This window comes from Nyctibius grandis, chromosome 7 (assembly GCF_013368605.1).
Source record: "Nyctibius grandis isolate bNycGra1 chromosome 7, bNycGra1.pri, whole genome shotgun sequence".
NCBI classification, from domain to species: Eukaryota; Metazoa; Chordata; class Aves; order Nyctibiiformes; family Nyctibiidae; genus Nyctibius; species Nyctibius grandis.
Genome location: NC_090664.1, coordinates 24,500,495 through 24,524,467, shown reverse-complemented (window position 1 = coordinate 24,524,467; position 23,973 = coordinate 24,500,495). Strand labels below are relative to the sequence as shown.

The following is a 23,973-nucleotide window of genomic DNA, read 5'->3' as shown; positions in this document are numbered from 1 at the left end:
AAAAGAAAAAAACATTCTTTATTGCACACTCGAAGTGACCTTTTGTCACTATCTTTTTAGTTCTATCCTTGGTTTTGTATTTGGGAATTATTAGGAAATAATTTAAATTCTTTAGATACATCTGGCCCTGGATAAATGGCCTCATCTACTGTTGAAATATTCCTTATGACTTCACTGGATTTCTGGGTTATGGCCAACTTCAGTCTTCTACAGACAAACATTTAACCTGAATGTTATCTCATTTTGGCTGATTTCCACCAATATTTTTTATAGTTTACAACACTTCCAGCAGCAAGACACAGGCTCTTTTTTTGTGTTTTGGTTTTTGTTTTCTTTAAAAATGTAATTTTTTAAAGTAAAGATATGTTTAATTTCATGTGTCTTAGGGGCAGTGGCCAGTACAGAAGTGAAGCAGAAACTTCAAGAGTTCCTGTTGAGTAAATCGGCAACAAAAGACTCTCCAGCAAACGGGAAGAATCATTCCATGAACCATCACCCCAAGCTCTGGTACACGTATGTTCAGTATTAAGCTTAAAACTTGCCAGAGTGCTTCTCTAGCAGGGGTATTGAGAGTCTGCCTCCAAAACAAGACAGAAGTTCAACCAAGAAGTTAGCAGAAAGCTAGCAGTGTAATATTTCTGGTTGAACTGAAGAGTGCTTGGTGTTCAGTGATGAGACGAGAGCTATACAGAACAAGATGGTGTCAGAGATTTGTATAAACAAATTTGTGATGCTATCACAAATTTTACAACTATACCTGTCATTTTTCCAAGTCTCTTCAATTTTTGCAGTTAGAACAACTTTGTGTTTGATTTACTTGGATTTTGAATCAATCACAAAACTTGTTTCTTCTTGTAGAGATGCTGCTTTCCAGTGAAGTTACTTGCATGGTGTAAGTAACTCACAAGGATTTTGAGAAGGATAATGGTCATTTAACTTTTCTTACTTTGATGGATTTTAGTATCCAAACCTGCATATTCTTATGATGCTTTGGCCTTGATGAGAATCTGCTTAGACCATTGAAACAAGTGCTTTTGTTGAGTCATGTGATGGGCCTGTTAACATTTTAAGTGTTTACAATTTTTACAGGTTTTATCCCTTTTTTTTTTTGAACTAATTAATTCCTTTTCAACTTCCTTATTACAACAGACACATAAATCAATCCAACAAAATGAACTCTGGCTGCATTTCTGAAAGACTTCAATGTTATGCCCGAATTGACCTTCAATAGGACAAACAGAAATATATATCGTACACTAGATTTCCACCTAGTACTTGTTCTTTTTAAAAAGAATTACCGAAGGTCTGCCCTTGGAGTTTCCATTCTGAGCTAATCAGAGCATTGTGGTAACATGATTTAATGGATAGTTACATTGTTTCTGGTGGAGATACAGTACTTAATATTTCTGTTTTCCAAATAATGTGTAAAATTCTCTTGAGTATGTAAGATTTCTGGACTAATAATCTGAGCTCAGTTCTGAGTCTTCGGATGAGTGAGAGCGAGGAGCTCTGCAGAGGATGTCTTCTGCTACACTAGGGAAAGTAGTACTTCCTCTCATGGTCGTGTGCCTTGTAACAGAGACATATTATTGATTAACCACGCTACATTGGAAAGATAGGGAGAGACTCTGTAAAAGACCAAGTAAAATTATGTTTAGATAAACACAAAGTTTGAAAGCCTCCCTCCTTTCCCTCTCTCCCTCTCTAAACAGAAAAATGAACCAACCAAAAAAAACCCTGTCTCTGAGCCAAATGATGCAATTTCTTTGCAATTTGCAGTTTCCGTGTTCAGAAAGATCTGCCCACACTATTTCTTTCATCCAGCCATTGTCAGAAAACACTCTTCAGCTTGGAGCTTCTCTGCTGGCGTGAGTGCTACGTGCTGCAGAGTGGTGTGCTCACACTTATAAACTGAACTTCAATGCAAGTTTTTATCTACCTTGTCCACTAAATAGTTTGCTTTTTTTTCTCAACAGCTAATAATAACTCAATATTTCTGGTTAGTTTTATGCAAGCCCCCACTGCCCTGAAATCCTCCACTTTTTGATAGAAGAGGCTGGATCAATGTACATCTATTTGTATGTAATAAACAAGACATAAATGGCTTTTGCTGTGCCTCAGCTGGTTCATATTAAAATGCAACAATCTAAAATGGTCAATTCCCCAAACTGGTGACAGATCCTGTCTGTAGGTCAACATGACTCTTATCCTATGTGACTTTTATAATGAGTGCAAAAAGTGCGTTCTTGGGAATCCTGAGGAGTTCCATAACTTACTGTAAAAGTGAAATTGGTTACATGAGTCTGTGGTTTGTGCACACTTAGAGGAGCAAGAACATAAACACAGCTGAGACATGTGTACAACATGTGTAGATGGTTACTGCTGGTCACCTCAGTGACTGCTAATTTGTGACCTCTCTGTGTCTCCTGCAGGGCTGCCCACCATACCTCACTGGATCAAAACTCTCCACCCCTGAGCGGGGCCTCGCCACCATACAAATACACTTTACCAGGAGCACAGGATGCCAAGGATGATTTTCCACTTCGTAAAACAGGTAAGTTAGCGTAGTTTATTCGAACCCTTACCCAGCAATTCTTCCACCCTTTGTTTTAACCAGGCTGTCCATCAGCAAGGCATAATCCACAAAGCCTGTTGAGGATGATACTATGGGTAAGTTCAAAGATCCTGACTGCATCCTTACGAGGTTGGGCTGACCACATGGTATCAAGAGTTGGTGTTTCCCAATGCTAACAGCTAGTACAAGCTTCAGTCCTTGTAAATTTAGTTTCTAAACAGACCATCGTTTCACAGATCTTTTATAGCATTATTTTCTTTATCTCAATATTACTTCTGGGTTTAATAGCTCGCTCTTTTTCGCATGGTAGATACAGCATCTGTCTTCAGATGGTATGCTGCTTTAGATGATGTTTTTCAGGGCATTTTGAGGGGATTTCATGGAGAGAGGAGGAATTGGATTAATATTATATTTTTTGTCATTGGTTGTCAAAGTTTGTATGCATATGTGCATATGCATGCATACACACACACATTTTTATGTGCTTTTTACACATAGGAATGTGGAATATTGTACAATAAAATGTTCCTTTGAATGTTCCAGAATGTTTCAGAGGATTTAACAACTGAACCTTTTGTCTTGACAGCAGGTGAACTGTAGACTTCACTTTTTCTGCACCATAAAGAAAGCTAGAAGGATGGTGGTGGGGTCCATGTGGTTGTTGCCTCAGGTCCTTGGTGCAGTGACCGGTATCCAGGAATGCAGGGAGACACTAAGAGGAGGGGGAAAAAAAAAAGAAAAGAAAACATTAGGTCGCTTATTGCATGAGTCTGCTGTTGAGTGATATAGTTACATTCAGAGAGAAAGTCTGACCCCCTACTGTGCTAACAGCCTTTGAATGTGATTTAGCCACTGGGAGATTGAAAACTAACTGCAAAACTGGTATTGACTTGAAAAGAAGTGGCATTTGGAACCAGCATACATTCAGAAAGAAAATCCAGTCTGTATCTAATACTTTGGGTCAGACTCTCTAAGCTCGTATTATATCTCCAAATATTTTTGAAGGAATGAAAGCATGAAAAGCAAAATGCTAATTTATTTTAGCTGAATTACTCTTTGTACAATATGGTGGCAATATAACAAGATTCTATCAAATCTTGTTCAGGCTGCTGAGTCACAATAAGCCCTTATGTGGTTCTCTGCTTAATACCACTGTACAACATATATTTTCTGTGCCAATAGAATATACATTTTCATTTTCTAAACAAAAGGATATGCTCTACATCTTCTAAATGCTGTGAATTCATCTATATGTTTTTGAAAAGCAAGTTTTAATTTTTCTTCCATGTTTATATATCTTAAATGTTATGATTGATATTTATGGTGTGTCAGACTGTTGATCTGTAAAACAAAACATTTTCAAACATTATAACAGTAAAGTTCTCGTGCAGCTGCTAATACTTTTATATCTCTGGGGGGGTTTCAAAATATTCCTTAATTCAATTCCCATTGTCTGCATAAGAGGACTATAATATAATTAAACCCAGATGTTTTCTATATGTTATTCCAAATATTTGGGCATGCAATGCATCAGTTCCAAAACTGAACAAAGGACATGATGACTCTCTGAAAAGATATCTACAGAATAAGTAGACAAATACTAATACAATCATTAGCATGACCATTTCTATGACATTTACGTAGTGATTCTGATAATCAAATACAAATTAAGTGTACAGCATGTTGTATGTTAACAAGGGAGTATATTTGATAGCTCTCCACATCCGTGAAAACAGCAACTGTTAAATACCATGTTTACACGTCTGGTCTCTCTGTATGCTAGAGCTGTTTAATTCCAGCCTTCAGCAACATCCCCACAAAGGTTCCAATGATTGTTCATCAGGTTGAGAGTAAAAGCAACAGGAACCAGACTGACACAAGTCAAATGACCCTAAACTGATCTGGGTGGTTATAGGGCCATCCTCCAGGCAGAGGGGACATTGTGGAGCCTGTGTCATCCTCATGGGACCTTACTAGACAAAGATGTTCCACGAACACTCATGTATGTGGACAGGCTATAAGCCTGCAGAAATCTGACCTTTGCCATGAGGGGTGAACCTCTTTTCCTTTCCTTTAGGCTATGAAGACTTATTGCCACTGGCTTCTGGTAAACCGTGTGTGGTGCTGAACCTGCATGAAGTCAGCAATTCATATGAAAGCGAACCTCACATTCCTTTCAGCCTTAAGAAAGGAATACCTGTTGTGGGTTTTAATCATAGCTTTGTTTTGCTTCTCAATTTTCTTTCCTGTATTCGTAATATAAATACAGAGGTATTTTTCTCTTCTCCAACCTTAATATAATGCCCTTGGAAGATAATTCTGATTGAACTGGTTACTCTAAGATCATATTTAATGGGCAGCAAAGCTGAATGATTCTCTCCTGATATCCTAATGTGTTTTTCAGTGCTAAGGGAACACCAAGTGTCACACAGGCATTATAAATTATGAGTCTTGCTTGCTCACTTTCTTGTTCGATAATCTATTTAACCTTTGCTTAATTAGTCCTGAAGTGACACCTGCATGTTACTTTTTTAAAAGTGAATTCAGATAGACTAAAAGAGGAAAATATTCTGTGCAGCTTTTACTCTTCTAGCATCTGGAATGATGGGATACATAGATAACTAGGGAAACACTTAACAGTCTTGCTGCTTCTATGGTTTACAGTTAGGTACCAGAGTTAACATCCTAGTGCAGTGACTATGGTTACTCAGTAAGTCTCAGTCGTGTGGATTATTCCTTTCTGTACAAGATGTAGCAGAACTTGTCAGCAGTAGGCTTCACACAGCTTAGCTGCATGTCGGATTGGGACTGTCCTAGGGGCTAGAGGCCAGGATATGCAGCCCTTTGCACAGCTGCATTCAGATGCTCTGTGTTGACAGACTTTCAAAAGAGCAGAGCAAGGGGAGCTATTGCTTCATTGGACAGATAAATATACCATAAGGAGAAGCTACACATCTGTAGCTGAGAGTAGAATTTAGCCTAAACAGCGTAAGATCAAATTTTAAAAATGCCCACAACTTTCACCATGGATACCAGTCATAACGTGTGTTTTCTGCAAAGCACCCAAGAGCCTGAGCAGCACATGGCTCATTAACTTTCAATGAGCCTAATGTGTCTAAATTACCCAGAGAGGTTTGAAAATTCCTCCCCATTACTGAACACTTTTGAAATTCATACTGACTGTTGTAAGAGCTCTGATGGGAGCTGTGCGCTTTTGAAAACCTGATCATTTAATATGGGGAACTTTTGATTGCTGATCTCCATAATTCTGTCTATTTATCTGGGAAAATATTATCTGCTTGACGAGGTTGCTGTAAAACTAACAAAAATGTAGCAAACCATATGGGTTTGATAGGATAGAAGTTCTTTTCAAAGAAAGCTTTTTTGTTTTTTTCTACCTTGTCAAATAAATGCAGAAATTCTGGCAAATAGCCGTAACATTTGCATTTTCTTCAGTCTGTAACATTTCATTTTCTATGTGCAAGTGTTGACGCAAACCAGCAAAAGCTAGTAAATTCCAGTAAATGTTAGCTCTCTAATCAAAGCTGCATGGGTTTTTAGAATGTTGCTATAGGTGGAATTTCTGCAGTTTGCCTCATGTTTTGGCTTTTGTTGGAAGAAATTCCTGGGGACATCAGCATATCAAGTGTAAACTGCTTTTTCTTTCCCGAGTTTAGTACAATCATGGCAGAATGGGAATGTCAATCAACATTTCTATTTATTTTGGTTTTATGCCAGTTGAATCTTTCCTTGCTGATGAAGTTGTAGGCTTACAACTTGCATTTTGCTTACAGATCTGAAGATCACTCACAATAGCACTATTTGAGAAGATGTTTGTAGCTTGCTTTCCAAAAAACAGAAGCATGCTCAATGGAAATATAGCATGTTCTTTGTAAATAGCAAACAGTACAAGGTTCTTGCTTGGAGGGGGGAAATTATTAATTTCATATAGAGAAAAAAAAAGAGGAGATGAAGGATTGTTTAATATTGTGATGAAAGAGAGGAAGAAGGCTGTGCTGCACAGTCAGGAAGATCACTTTGTAAAAACCATATTAAGTTAAACTGATTAGGCAGTAGAATAACAGCATAGCTCTTGTGTAATGAGAGTGAAAGATTCCTGAATGAGAACTCAGCAGATGTAATTTTTTTAAAAAACAAATTAATTAGAATATTTCCTTAACATTATTCTTTCTGCACTCAGTGACTCAGCAATTTACTGGAGCAGTCAAAACTGAGAAGAAAAGCATTTCGTGTGTGAAAGTTTTTCTCCCCTTCCCTTTCATGCCACCAAATTCCATTTCTCTTTGCATTTTCACTCTCCTGTGAAGTAACAGTATATGAAAAAGCTGGGTTTCTTTTGGTCTTCAATTAAAAAAAAAGGCTTAGAGGATCACAAACCCTCAATTACCATGTCTGCCAAGATGAAGAAGTAAAGCTCAGTAGAGAGAAGCATTATTTTTCTCTGAGTTTATGAGAGAACATAATAAATGAGAGAGGCATTTTGTTTATCGAAGCAGGAAAACAAAGCAAACATTATATGCTTCTCCTTATTATATCCCATTTTTCAGGGATGCTAAGCATTCCTTCCTTCCAGAGTCCTTGTTTTCCTGGGTTAATGAACAGTCTTGACAAATTTGGACTAGGTGATGTGCCCAAAGAAAATCACCGGTGCTTATCACACAGTGGCGGGGCGGGGGGGAGAAAGAGGCTTCCTGATTCCCAGCTGTTCTTTTTCTCTACTTCTCTTCCCATTAATCGCCAGACTTTTTTAGCCTTCCTAAATTCACTATCAATAAGTTGAAAGGGCGTAATTAGTAGTAAGAGGTGTTAAAAAGAGAAGAAGCTTTCACTTGCAATTGAAGAGTGAATCTGAACCAAACTGGTGTTAGCAGCTTCTTCCGGATTCATGTAATGAACAGGCCAAAACAGAGGTCAGCCCCTGGGAGCCAGCAGCTCTAAGGAAATGTAATACTGTCATAGCTACTGTGCTGGGCTGCCGTCATCTCGGGTCCGTCAGGGTTCTACAGCCTCCTAAGCTGGGGGTGAGGAGGGATACACGGTCACTGTAGTTTATCTCGAGTTAGAGGGGAAATTTTTGGAGATAGCTTAAAACTAAATAAAAATGAATGCTAGGGTAGGCTTAATGATGCTGTCAGAGAGAAAAGAACTTGTGTAGGTATGCTTTGGTATCATGAAAGCTGCCACGGTCTGCGCCAGGATGGTTCCCATAAAGACCACCATAGCCTTCCCATCAGTGCAAGATTGTTTCTCTAATATATTTTATTTAATTCTTACTTTTAATTGCAGGAAGTGAAGGTGTTATGCATGGGTGCTTCTTACTCAGTTTCAAGATGACCTGGATAAAGGTTTTTCACTGTATTTCTATTTTAGCAAAAGTCCTACTACTTGTATATGCATCACCTTCTATCTTGCCAGTAATTACTCCGTTGCACTAGATACCGAACCTTCTTGATGGCTAGACTAATTATACAATCTTGGTCTAAATTCTGTCGTAGTTCTCCTTTTACTGCCAATGCACAGACAAAATTGAATTACAAAGTTCTGCTTAGTGTGGTTACATAAAGGTTTTCTTACACAAACTGTATATGTTTTCAGAAATGTTTTATAAATTATCATTAACAAGTAGCTTGCATAACTTTTTGATAAGCAGGTAATGAGATACTAGACACCTTTTTGACTTTTGAACCTAAAGGAAACAGCTTAAAGAAGGATCAGGGAGCAGTCCTAAAATCTAAAACATTTTAACAACATAATGTCCATTGAAAATTAAGTGGAATGGTTTTAATGGTCATTTCAAAGTCTATTCCCTCTGGATAAATAAGAAACAAAATATTGCATATAAAATCTGAGACTCTTTGAAGTCAGTAGAAACTGTCCTGTTTGATTTCAGTGGGACTAGGATTTTTCTTCCTCTGTATATAGGGCAGGGACAGTTGAAAACTTTTAGAAAAGTAAACAAGAACATCTAAAAGATGGTAAAAAGAAAGAAATAGACAGAGAAGTGAAGAGTGGAAATCACATGGTATCAGATCATCCAAAATAGAAGACGTTGGTTAGTAAAGATTGCACTTCTCCAAACTCCTGCAAAACATCGTTTCGCAGAAAAAGCTGTTCAAACCCACAATTCTAATTAAGGGTTTTAGATGCCAAATAACATGTTCTGGCATGAGCTTTGTACTTTGCTTTTGATTTTCTCATGGGAAAGTAATATAAATGAGAGTGATACCTCCCTGTTGGCTTTAACTGTTAGAAATACAAAGCATGCTGAAATTTTACGTAATTCTCTTCCAAAGGAAAGGAAATAGCATTTCAATGGTTTTCCTCAGTGTCTCGTTGAGTTATGGTGGTGCACAATTATTCCTGTTAAATTACTCTACCAGATGGAAGGTTACGTTGTATATTTAGCTAATTAAGTTGTAGGGGACTGGAATTATATCCCAGAGCATAAAGGACCTATCTAAAAGTAAACTTGTTTTATTTCAGTTTTGTTGTGAAGGTACAGTGTCAACGTCTAATTAAGTCTTTAAACAGGTGGGGGTTTTCTCCTCACTTCGCTTTACATGAAGAGATCCTTTCACAAAGTCACCCTTGCCTACAGAAGTTAAGACAAACATGTTTTGAAAGCCCAAACAACTCGTGGGCCAATTTTATCTTCATTTGTCTTCAGTGGAGTTGAAGTGCCTTCCTACTCTTGGCGCATAGTTCTCATCTGCTAGGAAAGCAAGATATACTGTGTTTTGGTTCCTTTGTTTTCTTGACATCCTCTACTCTGTGTTGCCTTTGGACAACTCTAAAGAGCAATCTAGACCTGCCCAGCTCTCATCTACTGATCACATTGATGCCCTGTTAAACTGGGGGAGAAGATGATGGTGTTTCATCATGAATTTCTGAAGGTTGATGAAATTATTATTTTTGCCTGCCATCAATGAGTTATCACTGCTGGATATTTTCCTAGATTGCAATCTGTGGGATTTAATCACCCTATTAACTAATTCCTTCTTGTATGGGGCTTGGGGAGCAACATAGTCATTAACATGATTATTTTATAAAAAATGAATCATGTATCTAGGGGTCAAATTGTGACCCCAGAAAAGCCTCAACTTTTGGGGCTAGGGGATTATCTCTGGCACTTCTTCACTGAAGAACGTGTTTTTTTTTCTTGTGCAAAATTAGTGATTCAATGGATGTTGGAGGAGGATTTAGGCTGAAGAGTGGGGTTTGCTGTATTTGCAGAAAGTATGGTATTATATTCCCATTACTTCCTCCCAGCTAGACTGGTGTATGTAGTCAGAAGGGGGGGCAAGAATAACCAGTGGAGACCTAACCAGAAGGACTGCCAGTCATGCATATCTAGATTTGATTACTACCATTCAAATGAGGGATGGCTTCTATTAAATGACCTGTTTCACCTTCTTCTTTCTCCTCTACACATTCTGAGAACTCAGATGCAATTTGGCTCTCATGAGTGCTACGAAAATGCAAAAAAATTACAGAATTTGAAGATGTGCAGGGAAGATGAGAATTAATTTTAAAATATCCTTGTTCTTTTATTCTGTCTTTCAAGACAGTATAGTATTATTTTCTTTTTAATCCCCTATTTATTATTGCAAAAGAATATTCATTTACATGGAAGAAGATGGACCTGACAGCAATAATATGCCATAGTTTCAGCAGACTTGACGTGAAATGATGGCCTCATTGAAACCGCTATATAGCCCAGTTGGTACAAATGCAAGGAGATGCTGTTTCTGTGCTAAGTAATAGAAATTATTAAGAATTTTGTCATGAGACCTGTTCTTTTACCTCACAGGTTACATGCAGAACAAATATCAACAGGAAATATATTACACTGATGAGCCTTTCATGAAAAATATAAAGATCTATAATTCTGGCTATATGCAAGCAGTACACTAAGTAATTCGTACATCTAACTCAATAAATCATTCCTGGAAAGATAACACTTGTTTGCATGGATAATAAAACAGAAATTCTCTGTTTCACACAGACTGCAATGAACAACAAGGAAAAGTTAGATATTTAAAATGCCCTCAGGGAATATTTCATTTTTGAACGTTCTTTAGGAAATCAATGAAAAATTTTTAATCTTGTTAAATTGCCTTCCTTAGCCTGAAGAGAGCTGAAGGGCTGCGAGATCCCCTCTAATCTAATTACCTCTTTTGCCATGTGTTTCACTAAACCTGTTTTTTTATTTAGGGAATGGATATTTACCTTAGTCTGAATAAATAAAGCATTCTACCTTTTACAAAAGTAAAATAAAGCAAAGGACTAAAGGGTTTCACGTATGACCAGCACTCCCCTTAAAGCGAATGGTTGTACAGGAAACAGTTTCAGTATATGCTGAAAACACATTAGGTGATGCAAGCCAGAAAAACAAAATGTCTCCATCCTGTACTGCTGTATCTGGTGCTCCCGCCTCATTGGGACCACCCAGCGGTCGGGTCCATGTAGTTCTTGGAAGAGCTTTAGAGGGCGTGTGTAAATAGCTTTCAGTCTCATGAATCTAATTTAAAACTCTTTCAGAAATGGCATTTTAAATTACCAGGATTTAGAAGTCATTGAACCTACTGAATTGAACTACATGCTGGTATCTCCCTGTCTGTCAGCCAGTGGGGAGGATATCCCATCTATCCACCATCTAATATTGTCTTGTATCAGGACGTGGCCTTCTACAGCAGATGTTGGTCATGTATGAAAACAAAAAGTCACTGCTCATCAATATATTCAGCTATGTGGAGGTGGCTGAAACAGTCTGTGGCTGCCTACAGGAAGCCAGAGCAGAAGTCAGAAACTCCATACAGGGCAGAGTATTTACATGTCTGCAAGAACCACGTGCAGCAGAGGAAAGGCTGTGAGACCGTCAGGTCTCTCAGAAGGGCAAACTTATTCACAGCTCTCCACAAAGCAGCTGAGGAAGCTGGAAACAGTTTTGGTACCTGACCTGTGTTCTCTGCCTTTCTGCCTGGCTTTGGTTGCATTCATAGTTCTGATGAGGAAGCCCAGATTATCTCCTCATTTGTCCTTTCTGATGGTGCATAGGAGTATCTTGTGCCTTTCATTCTACCTACATCCCCGAAGGGGAATCTGGAAAGTTTCTCCCTAGCCCACTACCATCATACTAGCTTGTTACGAACCTTAGATACACCTCTTTTGCCTATTTTCGTTGGTGTAGTAGTGAGGTGGGATTTGACTTCTTCCTTGAGCTCCAGGTCCTGGCATGGCATAGACAGGCAGCCTGCTTTGTTGTTTATGTCTATTAACATGCTGACTGGGAGCTCACAGCACGGACCAGGAACCTGTTGTGCTGTGCGATGGACGCAGCAAAATGAGCATCTCTTTGCAGTATGTTTTCTCCCATTCTGCTCCTCCTGCTTCAAGTGAAATCACAACAGAGATCTCAAAGTTATCTCATTATGCTGGCAATGCCACCATTGTGCTAACTAGCACCATCTTAATATTTTCTCTTGTACCTCTGATGGTCTGTACCCATACATCATCTTTTTGTCCTGTAACTTCGACTTTAAGCCATCTCAGGCACGAACTGTCATGGTTGTATGTTGTAAAGCACAAAATGCTTATCTGTGCCTGGGTCTCTAGTACAATAGTATAAAAAATAACAACCTATGTGGTGTGAAAAAAGATTCCTTGGCTATGTTTTCCTTTATTGATACTTGTTAGATATAAGGCAGGAAAAAACAATAACTCCTGCATGGAGTACAGCATAGAACATATTCAAATCAGTATAATATATGACCCTTCACAGCTAAAAATATATCAGCTAAAGAAATAGAGAATACCAGTGAAGATTTACTTCAAGATCATGAAGTCTTTGTTTTTAATTGTTTCTGTTGACTTAAATACATTAGAGAAGTCCAAGTTATTGTTTCAAAATTATCTTAGTGATAACAGATTGTGCCTGGGCAATAGGGTACAATTTATCTTTCTCAAGTAAGATGTGAATTTTGCTGCTGTTGCTCATGCTGTTGTTGGAATCTTTGTATCCAAATTTAGCATCATTTACCTCGACTGCCCCACAGCTTTTCTAAACCAGTCTGCCAGCCAGGAAAAGGAAATGCTTTCATTTTAGAGCCTTTCGAAGTCTGGACAAAAGCTCACTTTCTGTTCTTCAGGTTTCCTATATATGGCTTTAGCCTCGAGATGAGGACCTGCTCGCTATGCACTGTCTCCCATCCCCCATTTCCTGCCTGGGTTCATTAAATGCTGATTTGAAGTTGGCACACACTCTTCTGATACAAAAGTAGTACTGTGTTCCAGGAACCATCGGAAAGTAGTGCATTATTATCTTTTACATTCCCTTCATATATATGTCCTCTCCCCATGCGTAGAAATGATTTTTATCCCTTCTTCTTAAATGTCTCTGTGTGTTTAATAAAAAGAAACAGTGAAGCAAAGCCCTGTCAAAAAAACCCCTCAGCTCATTTGGGAGCAATCTAGCCCCAGGCTATATTCTTTAATGCTAGTATCTGCAAATTGCTAATACTAAGCAAAGTGGAGTATAGGACTTAATAACTTCACCAAATCATTTTCCTATCTCTCATGCTTGCTTTTAAGTATCATGTTACGCAGGAGAGAAGAATAGTTTTCTTTTACCTGAGCAATGATGGTGGTTGTGATGAAATTGATGTCTACCTATATAGAAGCCTGTATATTTTCTATTTTTAACAGTACAGTTACATACCATAAAAGATGAGAAAAATCATTGAAACGCTGTCTTTCTTCACCTAGGACCACAGTTCTCAGCTCTGTAGAGATAACTACAAGTCATGCCAAGGAGTTAGGTAACCACTCCTTGGGTTGCCTGTGATATCTTCTGTTGTTGTTTAGACTAGTACTTTCTGTATCTTTCATATCTGTTTCCCACTTCCAGTCATTTAAAGAGTAATACCAGTTCATTATTACCAGCACTAAAACCAGAATAAGCCAGGTAATAGCAATGAGACTGAACAAGCCATATTACTGCAACATCTCATTATTCCAAATTATGCTGCATTTACATAAACAAAGCCATTTTCAGGCTAGTCTTTCCTGAAATTCACTCAAGTGAATCACTCAAATGAGTATCAGCTGATTCCCATCGAAATCAATAACATGTGCCTTGATGGCTTTCAGAGAAAATAGCTGTTTCTTTTTGTTTTCTTTGCAACAAAACACTCTCAAATAACATATTTCCCCTTTCTCAAAGTGGGAACTTAGTATTACTTGTTCCAAAGTGCTAAGTGTAGTAGAAGTGCAAAGATTTGTGGAGCAAAGAGGCTAGCCTAATAGTGACCAATTAGACCAATATCAGATGTATACTGGTTCCTAGCAGGATTTTAGATGAATAGCCCAACCTACCAGCCTGCTGCCATGAAAACGTGCAGTCCGTTTTCCTCATCTGCCACACTCCTGGCCACGTGCTCTCATTTTTCTCTGTCTCTGGTATTCTGGCTCCTTGGTCGGATGATTCAGCCCACTATAGTTGCAGGCATCTAACCCAGCAAACCCCACCTCATTCAGCACATCCAGCGCTTTAGAGAGGCCCTGTTTCCTCAGGAAGGTGAGATACAGGATGTATCCTGTATGGGGTAGAAGTAGTCTAGTTCTGAGTCCTGGACTCCAATGGGATGCTTGGTGTACAGAAAGTTAGCCACGTACATTGATTATCTTGCTGAGTCAGTGTCTTGGTTTATGGTTGAATCACTGCATAAAGTAACAGACTACATGAAGGTCTTTTCAATGATTTTGTGGTATTAATGGAGCAAAAAAAAAGGTTAATTCTTAAGTGCTTGTATTTGCATGAGGAAGCCACTCTGCAGCAAGCTGGTGAGTAAAGCTTTAGCCTCAGAAGTTATTTGGCACTGGCTCCCCATGTGACACTTCTTTTACACATGGAGAATGTCTTTGGGTGATGAACATAGTCAACCTTGACAGTGGATTAATTAAGCTGAGCAAAGGTGCTAATAATGTGCAGCAGAAATACTTCCAGGGGTGACTAATGCAGAACAGTTATTTTGAGCATTATCCCTCTATAGACCGCTTCTAAGAACCACTAGTTAAAGTATTGAACCAAATGCTCATTTGAAACATAAGGCAGGTTAATTACAATAATTCTTCACCATTTGCCACTAAGGCTTTCCAAGTGCCTTGCAAATACCATGGGAACAATTTAATTTAAAAAAAAAAAAAGTTTGAAAAATTTATTTTCACTTTTTGCTCGCTTGTTTGCATTTCAGCATTTAAAGGATTAAAATAATTTCTGAATAATCTCAGGTGTGTGTTTTGGGACAGTCTGTGTGTATATATATATGTATATACATTTATCATTTTAATCCACAGCTCTATCCTTGAAGCTTAAAATACTTAATTTTGCCTTTTCAACTATCAGAAGAGAGTTGACAGTTATAGATTACTGCTTTCATGTAGAAGAGCACTGAAGCACATGGGATTGCTGTTGTGATCCATACCTGTTGCAGTCAACAATAATTCTGCTTCAGCTTTGGTGGGGCAGGATGGTACAGTGACCTCTGCAGTCACACACCAAGTCAATGCCTCAGCCACAGACGAGTATCAAGAAACCACTTCGCAGTTCTGCATTTTGTCCATCAGAGCAGACATCCTAAAATTGGTTAAATTTATATATTTAGTGCACTGAAACCTGGATTATTATTGTCAGCCATTGAGTCCTAGCTGGTACCATGTTAGGAGTTGGCAGTGTCTCATGGGAGATGTTCAAGAAAGCCAGTATTTGAAGCAAACACTCTTCAAACCTTGGCTTTGCTTTTTATTGGGAGGTTTATTTTATAATTCAAAACCCACTCTTCTCCATGCCTTTTCATTTTAAAATTGATTATTTCCATTTAAACATGATGTTCATCTTTCATGCAAGGGCTATCTTCTCAGATGGCTCATAAATTCAAACATTGACATCAAAGTCTGCTTTCTCTGCTTATATGATTGATTCAGATGCAGAATATGATGGGAATGTGGTTAAAATAGAAACACAATTGCTGTGACTGGGCATGAAACATTCATATAGAAGTAGAGCATTTCTCCGGTGAGTGTTGCAGATGATTTGTATCATGTTAGTCTGTCACAGGTATGGAAATATGCTCCTAAATTTTAAGAATACGGCATAGTATAAATTGAAATAACCATAAGTGCAAAAGGAGTGAACACCTTTTCTTCCAAATGTTGTCATACCTAAGTGAGATCTCTGGTGAAAGCATATAGTGTAATCTTAGCCCATTGCTATATTTTATATTTTCAGTTTCATAGCAAATGGTATCTTAGACAGCAAACAAGTAATCTGTACTCCATCAGTAGAACCACTGGTCTTAATAATGGTAGTAACTGATAAAAAGGAAATTTCTTGTGAATGTTGTTATTAGTAGAGATTTCCAGTGTTTTGCTAGCGTGTGTATCTTGGTCTGAAATGCACTTAAGGCACAGGCCACTTAGAAGGGAGCACTTGCCAAGAGCGATGTAGCACGTGACAAAGGCCAGCGTGCGTTACCGCAGCAGTCTGGCAGAGGTGCAGCCCCTTTGCTCTCGTGTGAGCGTTTCTGATGTCCCCATCCCTGAGGGAACAGGTGGGACAGCAGGAAACAGATGTGCGATAATACATGCTGGGCAGGAACTGGAATTAGAAGTGTAGGATTGAGTTCCTGCCCCAAAGTGACAAATGGTATAATGCTGAATTGAATGAAGATCTCATTTCGTTTTTGCACTAACTCTTGTTCCTTCTTTGGGGCTGGGCTTATGTCTGTGCATAGGAGAGAGAACTGATCCCAGTTTCCAGCTCTCTCTATTTTAAGATATGGCTTAGCCAAGCCTCAGTTCCAGAAAGGGAAATATAAACAAATTCTATTCCACAATTATCTTTCACTAGCTCTTAGCAGTCTGTTTGATAGAGGGTTTACTTAGAAGAACAGATAAATGAGTACATGAAACATTTTATCATGCTAAAAATATCACAAAATAAAAAGCACAGCAGAGCTTCATCTCTGGCCTTCATACAAAAAGACTGTGTCCATTTAGGAAACAAAGGTGGAACTTGCCCAAGGTGCATTAAATATAATCCTAGGTTTTCTGGGAATCAATCCTACTTCTTCATTTTCAGAGCATATATATTTCTGTGTAAATATTCTTAGGACACTGTCATAAATCTGGTTGTTTGGTGCATTACTCAGAAAACACTGAAGTTCTGGGCCTAAAATTGCTGACCAAGAAATGTTCTGCCAGGAAGGCTTGTCATAATTTGTATTTCTAAGAGAAATCAAAAGGCACCAGTGGAGACTTCTCTCTATTTCTGTCATCAGACCATAATCCAATTACAAGGTTCCAAGTTCCAAGCTGTATTTCCATCCAACTTTTCACCTACAAGAGAGATAAAAATTATGTAGAATAAAAGTTGCATTCATCTCTAATTAATACTTATGATTTTAACAATAATTAATGGGTAACTTCAGAGTTGAAATAGGATGAGAAAAATACTGGGATCCAAAACTTTTTAGCTCTTTTCCTCTCTTTCCTAGCCTCCAATCTAAAATGCAGTTGTATGAGGAGCAGCAGGATGGCTGGGGAGGATGGGCAGTAAAAGCCCTCCTTGGATCAGATGAGGTCTTACAGGGAGTGTCAGTGGTGTCCGACACAAAGCAGTAATTTGATTTGTAATCATTTATTTTCTTCTCTTTGTTTCCAGCTTCAGAGCCCAATTTGAAGGTACGTTCAAGGTTAAAACAAAAGGTGACAGAAAGGAGAAGCAGTCCTTTACTCAGGAGGAAGGATGGAAATGTTGTCAGTTCATTCAAGAAGCGACTCTTCGAGGTGACAGGTAATTAAGAATGGAGAAATTCTGTATTAGCTGCGACTCATCACAGAATAGTGGTGGTATTTTGGAATTGAAACTGTTTGCTAAACAAAAGGATATATCTTTTTTTTTTTTTCTGCTGCTGAAAAGAAAACCATATTAAATAAATGGATGTGTATAAATAGCTTATAATCTACAACTTTCTACCACTTACTAAAAAGTCGTTGTCAATTTGAAAGCCATACTTTCAAACCAGCTTGGAAACCAGTACTTTACAACAGCAAGTACAAGAACAAATAAATGGTAGACTATTGGTGGCAAGAGACATCAAAGAAGAAAACAACAATAGTCTCTTTCCTTAATTTGTGTCTTCTGTACATGGACAACATTTTGGGTCTTGCATCTCCCACTTCCCATACCCCATGGAAAATGCAGATGCTAATGCCAGGTGCAAAAACACCTATCTGGTATTACTTAGGTTAATCAAGGACTTTTTGGAATCTTATTTGGCCCTATCCCTCTGTTTTCTCTTGTTTGAAAATTTCAAGATTAGTTGCTTTTGATATAAGGGCTCACTAAGCTGTTTTTTGAGAAGAAAGAGTTGAAATGTTTAAATATTCAGTGGCATATTGTTGGTCATAGCAGATAGGAAGTATTCTTAGTAATTGAAAGGGATTTTTTAGCATGTAAAAATACAGAATTATGCATATGCGGGGGATTAAAAGGGGGGAAAAAAAGCAAAGTAAAAATTTGTCATCAAGTAGTATTTGTTTTCAATATTTTTCCTGCCCTTGAACTTAAAAAAGTGGCAGGGTGGATGAACCATGGATGCTAAGGCTTGCTTTCACGTGTTTGGTATTGCAGAGTGGTAAATTTTGTCATGTATATTATTTTGCAGAATTGCACCCGAGTTCCCAAATAGCCTAAAGTCCTCTCATTTTTAGTCTTTAAGATTAGTGTGCTGCCAAGGCCTTATCTGTTGATTTGAAAGAAGAGCATTTACAGTATTTGGCCTTGTTCTGATGTTTCTTGCTTTGACCTTGCATTGATATTTGGTAGCTTCATGGCTTGTTCAAGTGATGTTACAATCAGGCCATGTGTTTATACTACCAACAGTTACTAGTCTGTCAGACATGTATCTGAATTCACTTTGTATATCAGAATTATGTCACACCAAGATAGAAATATAACACATGAACAAATTCATGTCAGTGTCCCCATACATGCAATTCTTGTGGCAACTTTTTGCACTATGTCATGTGTAAAACTGGGACATGGATGTGAATGTAAGTATGAAAGTAACTAAATAAGATAATTTCCTTATAAATTATTTTCAGATTAGAATTTTTTACAGCTAATTTATTATTTTAATTTGCTGAAGCTCTTATGAGGTTCCTGAGCTCCACTTCCTTAGTTTTAGGTGATTTCTTTATGTTTTGTATGCTCACGAATAAGGTATAAAGCAAAATACTTATCCCAGAATTTTTTTTCTGCAGCCTTTGAGAGAGCAGAAACCTGAAATAAATGTGTTCTCTTCGTAGTTCTGACGATAATTCGGAGCCTTACAGATTGCCATTATAATTGTTAGTATCGGCTATATGACGTTTTGCACCTTTCATAATCAAAACTTCCCTAATCAAACATTTCTGGCTGAAGCCTTTTTCTCCTTTTTTTTTTCTTTTAACTGAAAATAGCCCTTTATTTAAAGGTGTATTTATACAAAAAGTGCTATTGTAATTTTTTAAAAACTGAGAAAAAATAATAAGTTTGTGTTTCTGCTCTTCTATGAAAACCAGTGAGAATATGATGCAAGAACTTTATCTGACCAGTTAGCATAGCTGGGTACGGATTCACTTCAGTAAATCAGTCAGCTCTAGTAGGAAAGAGCAACAGGTCTAAGAAACAGCTAGGAAATTTCCCAGTAATTTCAGTCAAAGCGAGGATATATTTCTGCATGTGAACTGAGGCAACTGAATTTGAAAGCTGTCCCATGAAAGAGGCTTACCTGTACTAATGCTGTGCTCTTCCATCTTTAACCTTGTTAACTGTTCCCATTACATAAATTTAATTTATATCAGTGTAGGATTAGAATAACTCAATGCAACATACAATGAGATCATCCTCTTCCCCTTTATCTTAGACAGAACTTGGGAAATTTTAAATCAAGGTAACATAGAGCCTTTCAAATGCTATTTTAAGATTTTTTTGTATGCTGTAAATATTCCTTCATATTTGTGTCAAAGATGTAGTGAAAGTGGTGCATATTTTGCCATTATTACTTGCATCTGTAATGATTAGTCCACAATGGGCTCATCCCCTTTCTAAACAGAAAGAGGATGGCAGTAGGCCTCATGAAATGATGACATGTTATCATGACCTTTGCAAGCCTGCTATCTCTGTCATTTTGATCTCTTACAGAGGCAGGTCTCTGCAGTTGAAAAGAAAATACTTTATTTTCTTTTTACTCATTGCAAGTTCTGTGACTGTATCTCTGCCTGATACTGAGTATCTTTCCATCTTCGTGGGAAAAATAAATAGAAAATTCTTCCTTTGTGAAGCAAACAGATCAGAAGGGGAAAGATGAAGAGCATCTTTCCTCATTAGCACTGTAAAAGAACCAAAAGAAATGGAGGATTAATTAAAAATCTTTAATGTAAGTAAATAGCTCATTCATAACCAATAGATACTTTTCAACAGCAAAAAAACCCTGTGCCATAAAGAGTATACAATTAATCAAGATCATGTGTTCCTTTCCAGTGTTAAATTCATGTATGCTTAATCTGTTTTTCAGAATCCTCAGTCAGCAGCAGCTCCCCTGGATCAGGTCCCAGTTCCCCAAGCAATGGTCCGACCAGCAGTATAACAGAAAATGAAACCTCAGTTTTGCCACCTAATATTCAAGCTGAGGTGAGACTCTTTCTCTTTATTGGGTAAAGAATTGCTCAGATTTCTAGATTGGGGAGATATGAAACTTCAATTTGATCATACCCACAAGCAGAGTAATTGCAGAAGATATTGTCAGGAACACCAGGACACTGCAGGCTGACATCAGAGTATGTTATATATGAGATACATCTTCATAGATGAGGTGCACATTCAGGAGGCCAGCATATGAGAGATCCATGTTCAGAAGACTCTTTGGTAAAGTAAGTCCAAACAAAAACAGAAGTAATGCTACTGGAAGAGTGGGAGGGAGCTATGGAAGGAACTTGGAAGCATTTGTGTTGCAGAACGTTACCTTCTGGGATAACCTGAAGAGGTGCAGTGCTGAACACTGATGAAGAACTTCCATGTGCAAAAGACTGATTTAGGCATTGGTGACCCTAACACATATGAGTTAAGGTTCAGATGGCTACTGAAGTAGATTTGTTTAATTACAGTATCAGAGTTAGGTGACTAAATCCTTTTTCACATCTGGCTTTTATTTTACTGTACCTCAGTTTCCTTATCAGGGTAGTACTTACCAACATAACTGACATGCCAGGAGCCTTGGATACTTGTTTTGTAAAGTGAGATTGTACACAGAAGGAATCTTAACTACTTCTTATTCTGTTTCATACATACTTGCCTATAACAACAGGAATGCAGATGGTCAATCAGTTGTGATAAACCCCATTTAGCATAGATGACATGCCGCAGTCATGCTTTCCGTGGCCATATTGCAAAGGGACAATAAACTAATGCAACTAAGAGAGAATCAAATTCCCCAATATTCTGTGTCCAGTGCCTATACTTACAGCAATTCCTGCTTTGGTGGCAAAGTTTTCTATTAATTGTTGGTTTATACTGTTTAATGTTCAAGAAATTGCATAAGAAAATGTGATTTAACAGAGTTTTAGCTAATGGACTATTTCTTCAGGTCAGTGGCAGGACATTCACCTCAAAAAAACATGGAATGGGCAGTTCAACCTCCAGGAGTGACTTTTCCCCATAATGAATTAATTGTGTGTGTGAACTATGATCCAGGGGGCAGGTGGGTGACCTCTGCACACTGATTAGTAGCCTCTCTCTGGCCCGTAACCAAAAAGAAAAAAAATTGCATTGATGGCTAACATGTGGTCTTGCCTCATAGCCCCCCTGTATGTGATTGCAAAGAAATTTAAATGATGCAGAGTAAGATCCATCATTTGGATTAGATCAGATCCTAGTTCAGTGGAATTAAATGGTATATTTTAATATTGTGAATGTTTTAAATAGAAGTTTGTAATATGTGGGTGTTAGTGCTGTATTCAACAGGAAATCTTGTCCAATTGGATCTTTATTGACTTGAGGATACTACAAAATGCAAAGGGAATAATGCCTGACTGATATACGATGCTTGTTACTTTGCATGTTACAGTTTCTGGACATTTGCCCATGGTGTTAAACCACCATCAGACATGCATACAATCTGGTCAGGCTGGCAATGTCTATTTAGGGAAATTTGGAAAGGTTGTAGCAACAACCAGCAAAATTACATTCTGTTTATTAATAGAACACCGCATTGCGTATAATTTGCTATGACTGTGCCAGACATCAGAAGTTACAGCCCCACCGTACAATCACAGATGCTCAAATGAGCCTAAAAAGTTCCTGTAGCAGTTGAGCTCTGCGTGCTGGAGTCAGTCACTTAGCTTGCTGGAAGTGTGCTAAGAAGCTGAAACTACAGACTTCCATTTCTGGATCCAGTCGGGGATTTCTTTACCTCTCTGGTTACTTGACTCTTAATACTGTGGTCCTGTGGGCTCCAACATTTTTCCATAAATCTCAGCTTCAGTGTATTTTGATTTCAGTGCGATTTTCTTTGGTAGTTTAACAGCAGCCAAACTCCTACATATCTCTTTTCTAGTTTAGCATTAGCTGCCAGCTCTCAAACTCTATATATCTAATCAATTTTTCATCAGATACACAAAGTACAGAAGTTTCTAATAATAGGATAAGTGTTCCAAAATCACCCAAAATATCACTTGTTTTGCTGTGATCCCGTATGACTCACATTGCTGTTGTTTCATAATCATTGTTGTGACATTTGCAGTAAGTGGTGTGCTCATATCTGAGTGGGTGGATAGCCGTGGTTTTCATGGCAGCAAATAAAACACTTTTTGCTGGGGGAAAACAGGTTGCTATGACAGAGAGCCATTTACCAGTAAAACATGAGTCAATACCGTAAATGATTACACTCTAGCGCATAGACAGAATTAGAGCGTTATCAGTAATGAAACAGATTTTTAAAGTATTTTTTCCATATCCATTTGAATAGCAAGACTTTTAAGTGGTTTACCGTCTGGAGCAGACAGTCTGGTGGGTAGACATTTACATTTTTTTGAATGAACAAAGGTGCACTGCAAATGCTACATTTTTGCAAATAATCTTTTACTATCACAGTTCCCTTAATGGTACTTTCAGTACCATTTGTTAAAACACTGGTCTCATTATATGAAACTTGAAAGTTAAACTCAAGATTTTAATTGCACCTTATAAATAAAACACTGTTTTTATTAGGCCCAGTTGTCTTCAGTATCATCAAGGTTCACCGCAGTAGCTATTTGTCTCTTGTAGCATACCATACACTTTCAGGTCACCTGCTGTGCTGGGGCTAAATCTTACTTGCATGAGAAACGCAAGCAGGATTGAGCCCCTGCACAGCATGTCCCTTGAGTTCAGAGGGACAACCTGCCTTAGCATGTAAAATGATTAATTTTGGGCATTCACAGCCTGGTCAAAAGCCATTGAAGACAACAGAAAGTTCCCAGGTGGTGTAAGCAGGCTTGAGATCATTTTCTTTCATTCATTTGCAATTTGGAGAGCAGCATTTCCTAGAATATCACCTGATTATAAAGGAGACATAAATGACATGCATGGCAGATAAACACATACTTGATTTATGCAACCCCACAGCACTGTGTTTCTAATACTCAGCTCCTTGCGGTGCTCTTTGCAAGTGCCTAGTGGAAAAATGTGTAGGTTTCTGACCAGCTGGTGAGGTTTGCTTCAAGTGTATGTGAAGAGAGTCTAATTAATTACAAAAATGCCGCCCCAGAAGCCTTAAGAAATAAGAGTGTAATTGTGAATATTCAAAACTATGACAACCTTACTGTATCTCCACAATTGAGAAGTATTAAAGCCAAACCGTTTCCTCTTCTCCTCATAATGTATAAATGTGCGTATAAACATGCACACATGGAATAGGTGTACCTGCTTCTCAGCAGATCCTGGTAGCACAACAGAAGTACAGTAACTAATCGTGGTTACTTGATGATCATCATTCACTGTTAGATTTAGTTATTGAACTCTATTTTAAGAAAGAGGGTAACTCTGTTGACAGGCTATTTTATGTGTCAGGAAGCAGGATCCATGGACCCAGTGGGTAAATATACGGAGAAGCAAGTAGGGCGAGTTGCTCTTTGGGGTCATTGAGGTGCCAATCCAAACCATCAAGTCTGCGTGTAGGACGAGGACCGTGGCTTAGCCATTGTGCTGCCAAATGACACTGCTGCCAGCTCCAGCTTGTGCCACCATTTCAAGGCATTGTCAACTGTATAAAAAGAGAAGCTGCAGCTGAGGTCATGCA

The 23,973-nt window shown here is 38.2% G+C and overlaps 1 protein-coding gene across 7 annotated transcripts in view; it reads left to right on the top strand.

Annotated features, from left to right (window-relative positions):
• The window catches only part of HDAC9 (histone deacetylase 9), a 294,314-nt gene that overhangs the window by 59,779 nt on the left and 210,562 nt on the right, over positions 1-23,973 (top strand). For 4 of the 7 annotated variants that reach the window (XM_068404562.1, XM_068404561.1, XM_068404567.1 and 1 more), the window contains 4 exons: positions 387-513; positions 2,433-2,554; positions 17,316-17,447; positions 20,215-20,330. In XM_068404562.1, the coding sequence (XP_068260663.1) occupies positions 387-513; positions 2,433-2,554; positions 17,316-17,447; positions 20,215-20,330 (497 nt within the window). The remainder of the gene's footprint in view (positions 1-386; positions 514-2,432; positions 2,555-17,315; positions 17,448-20,214; positions 20,331-23,973) is intronic. The other 3 variants (XM_068404568.1, XM_068404565.1, XM_068404563.1) reach the window with 2 other exon arrangements.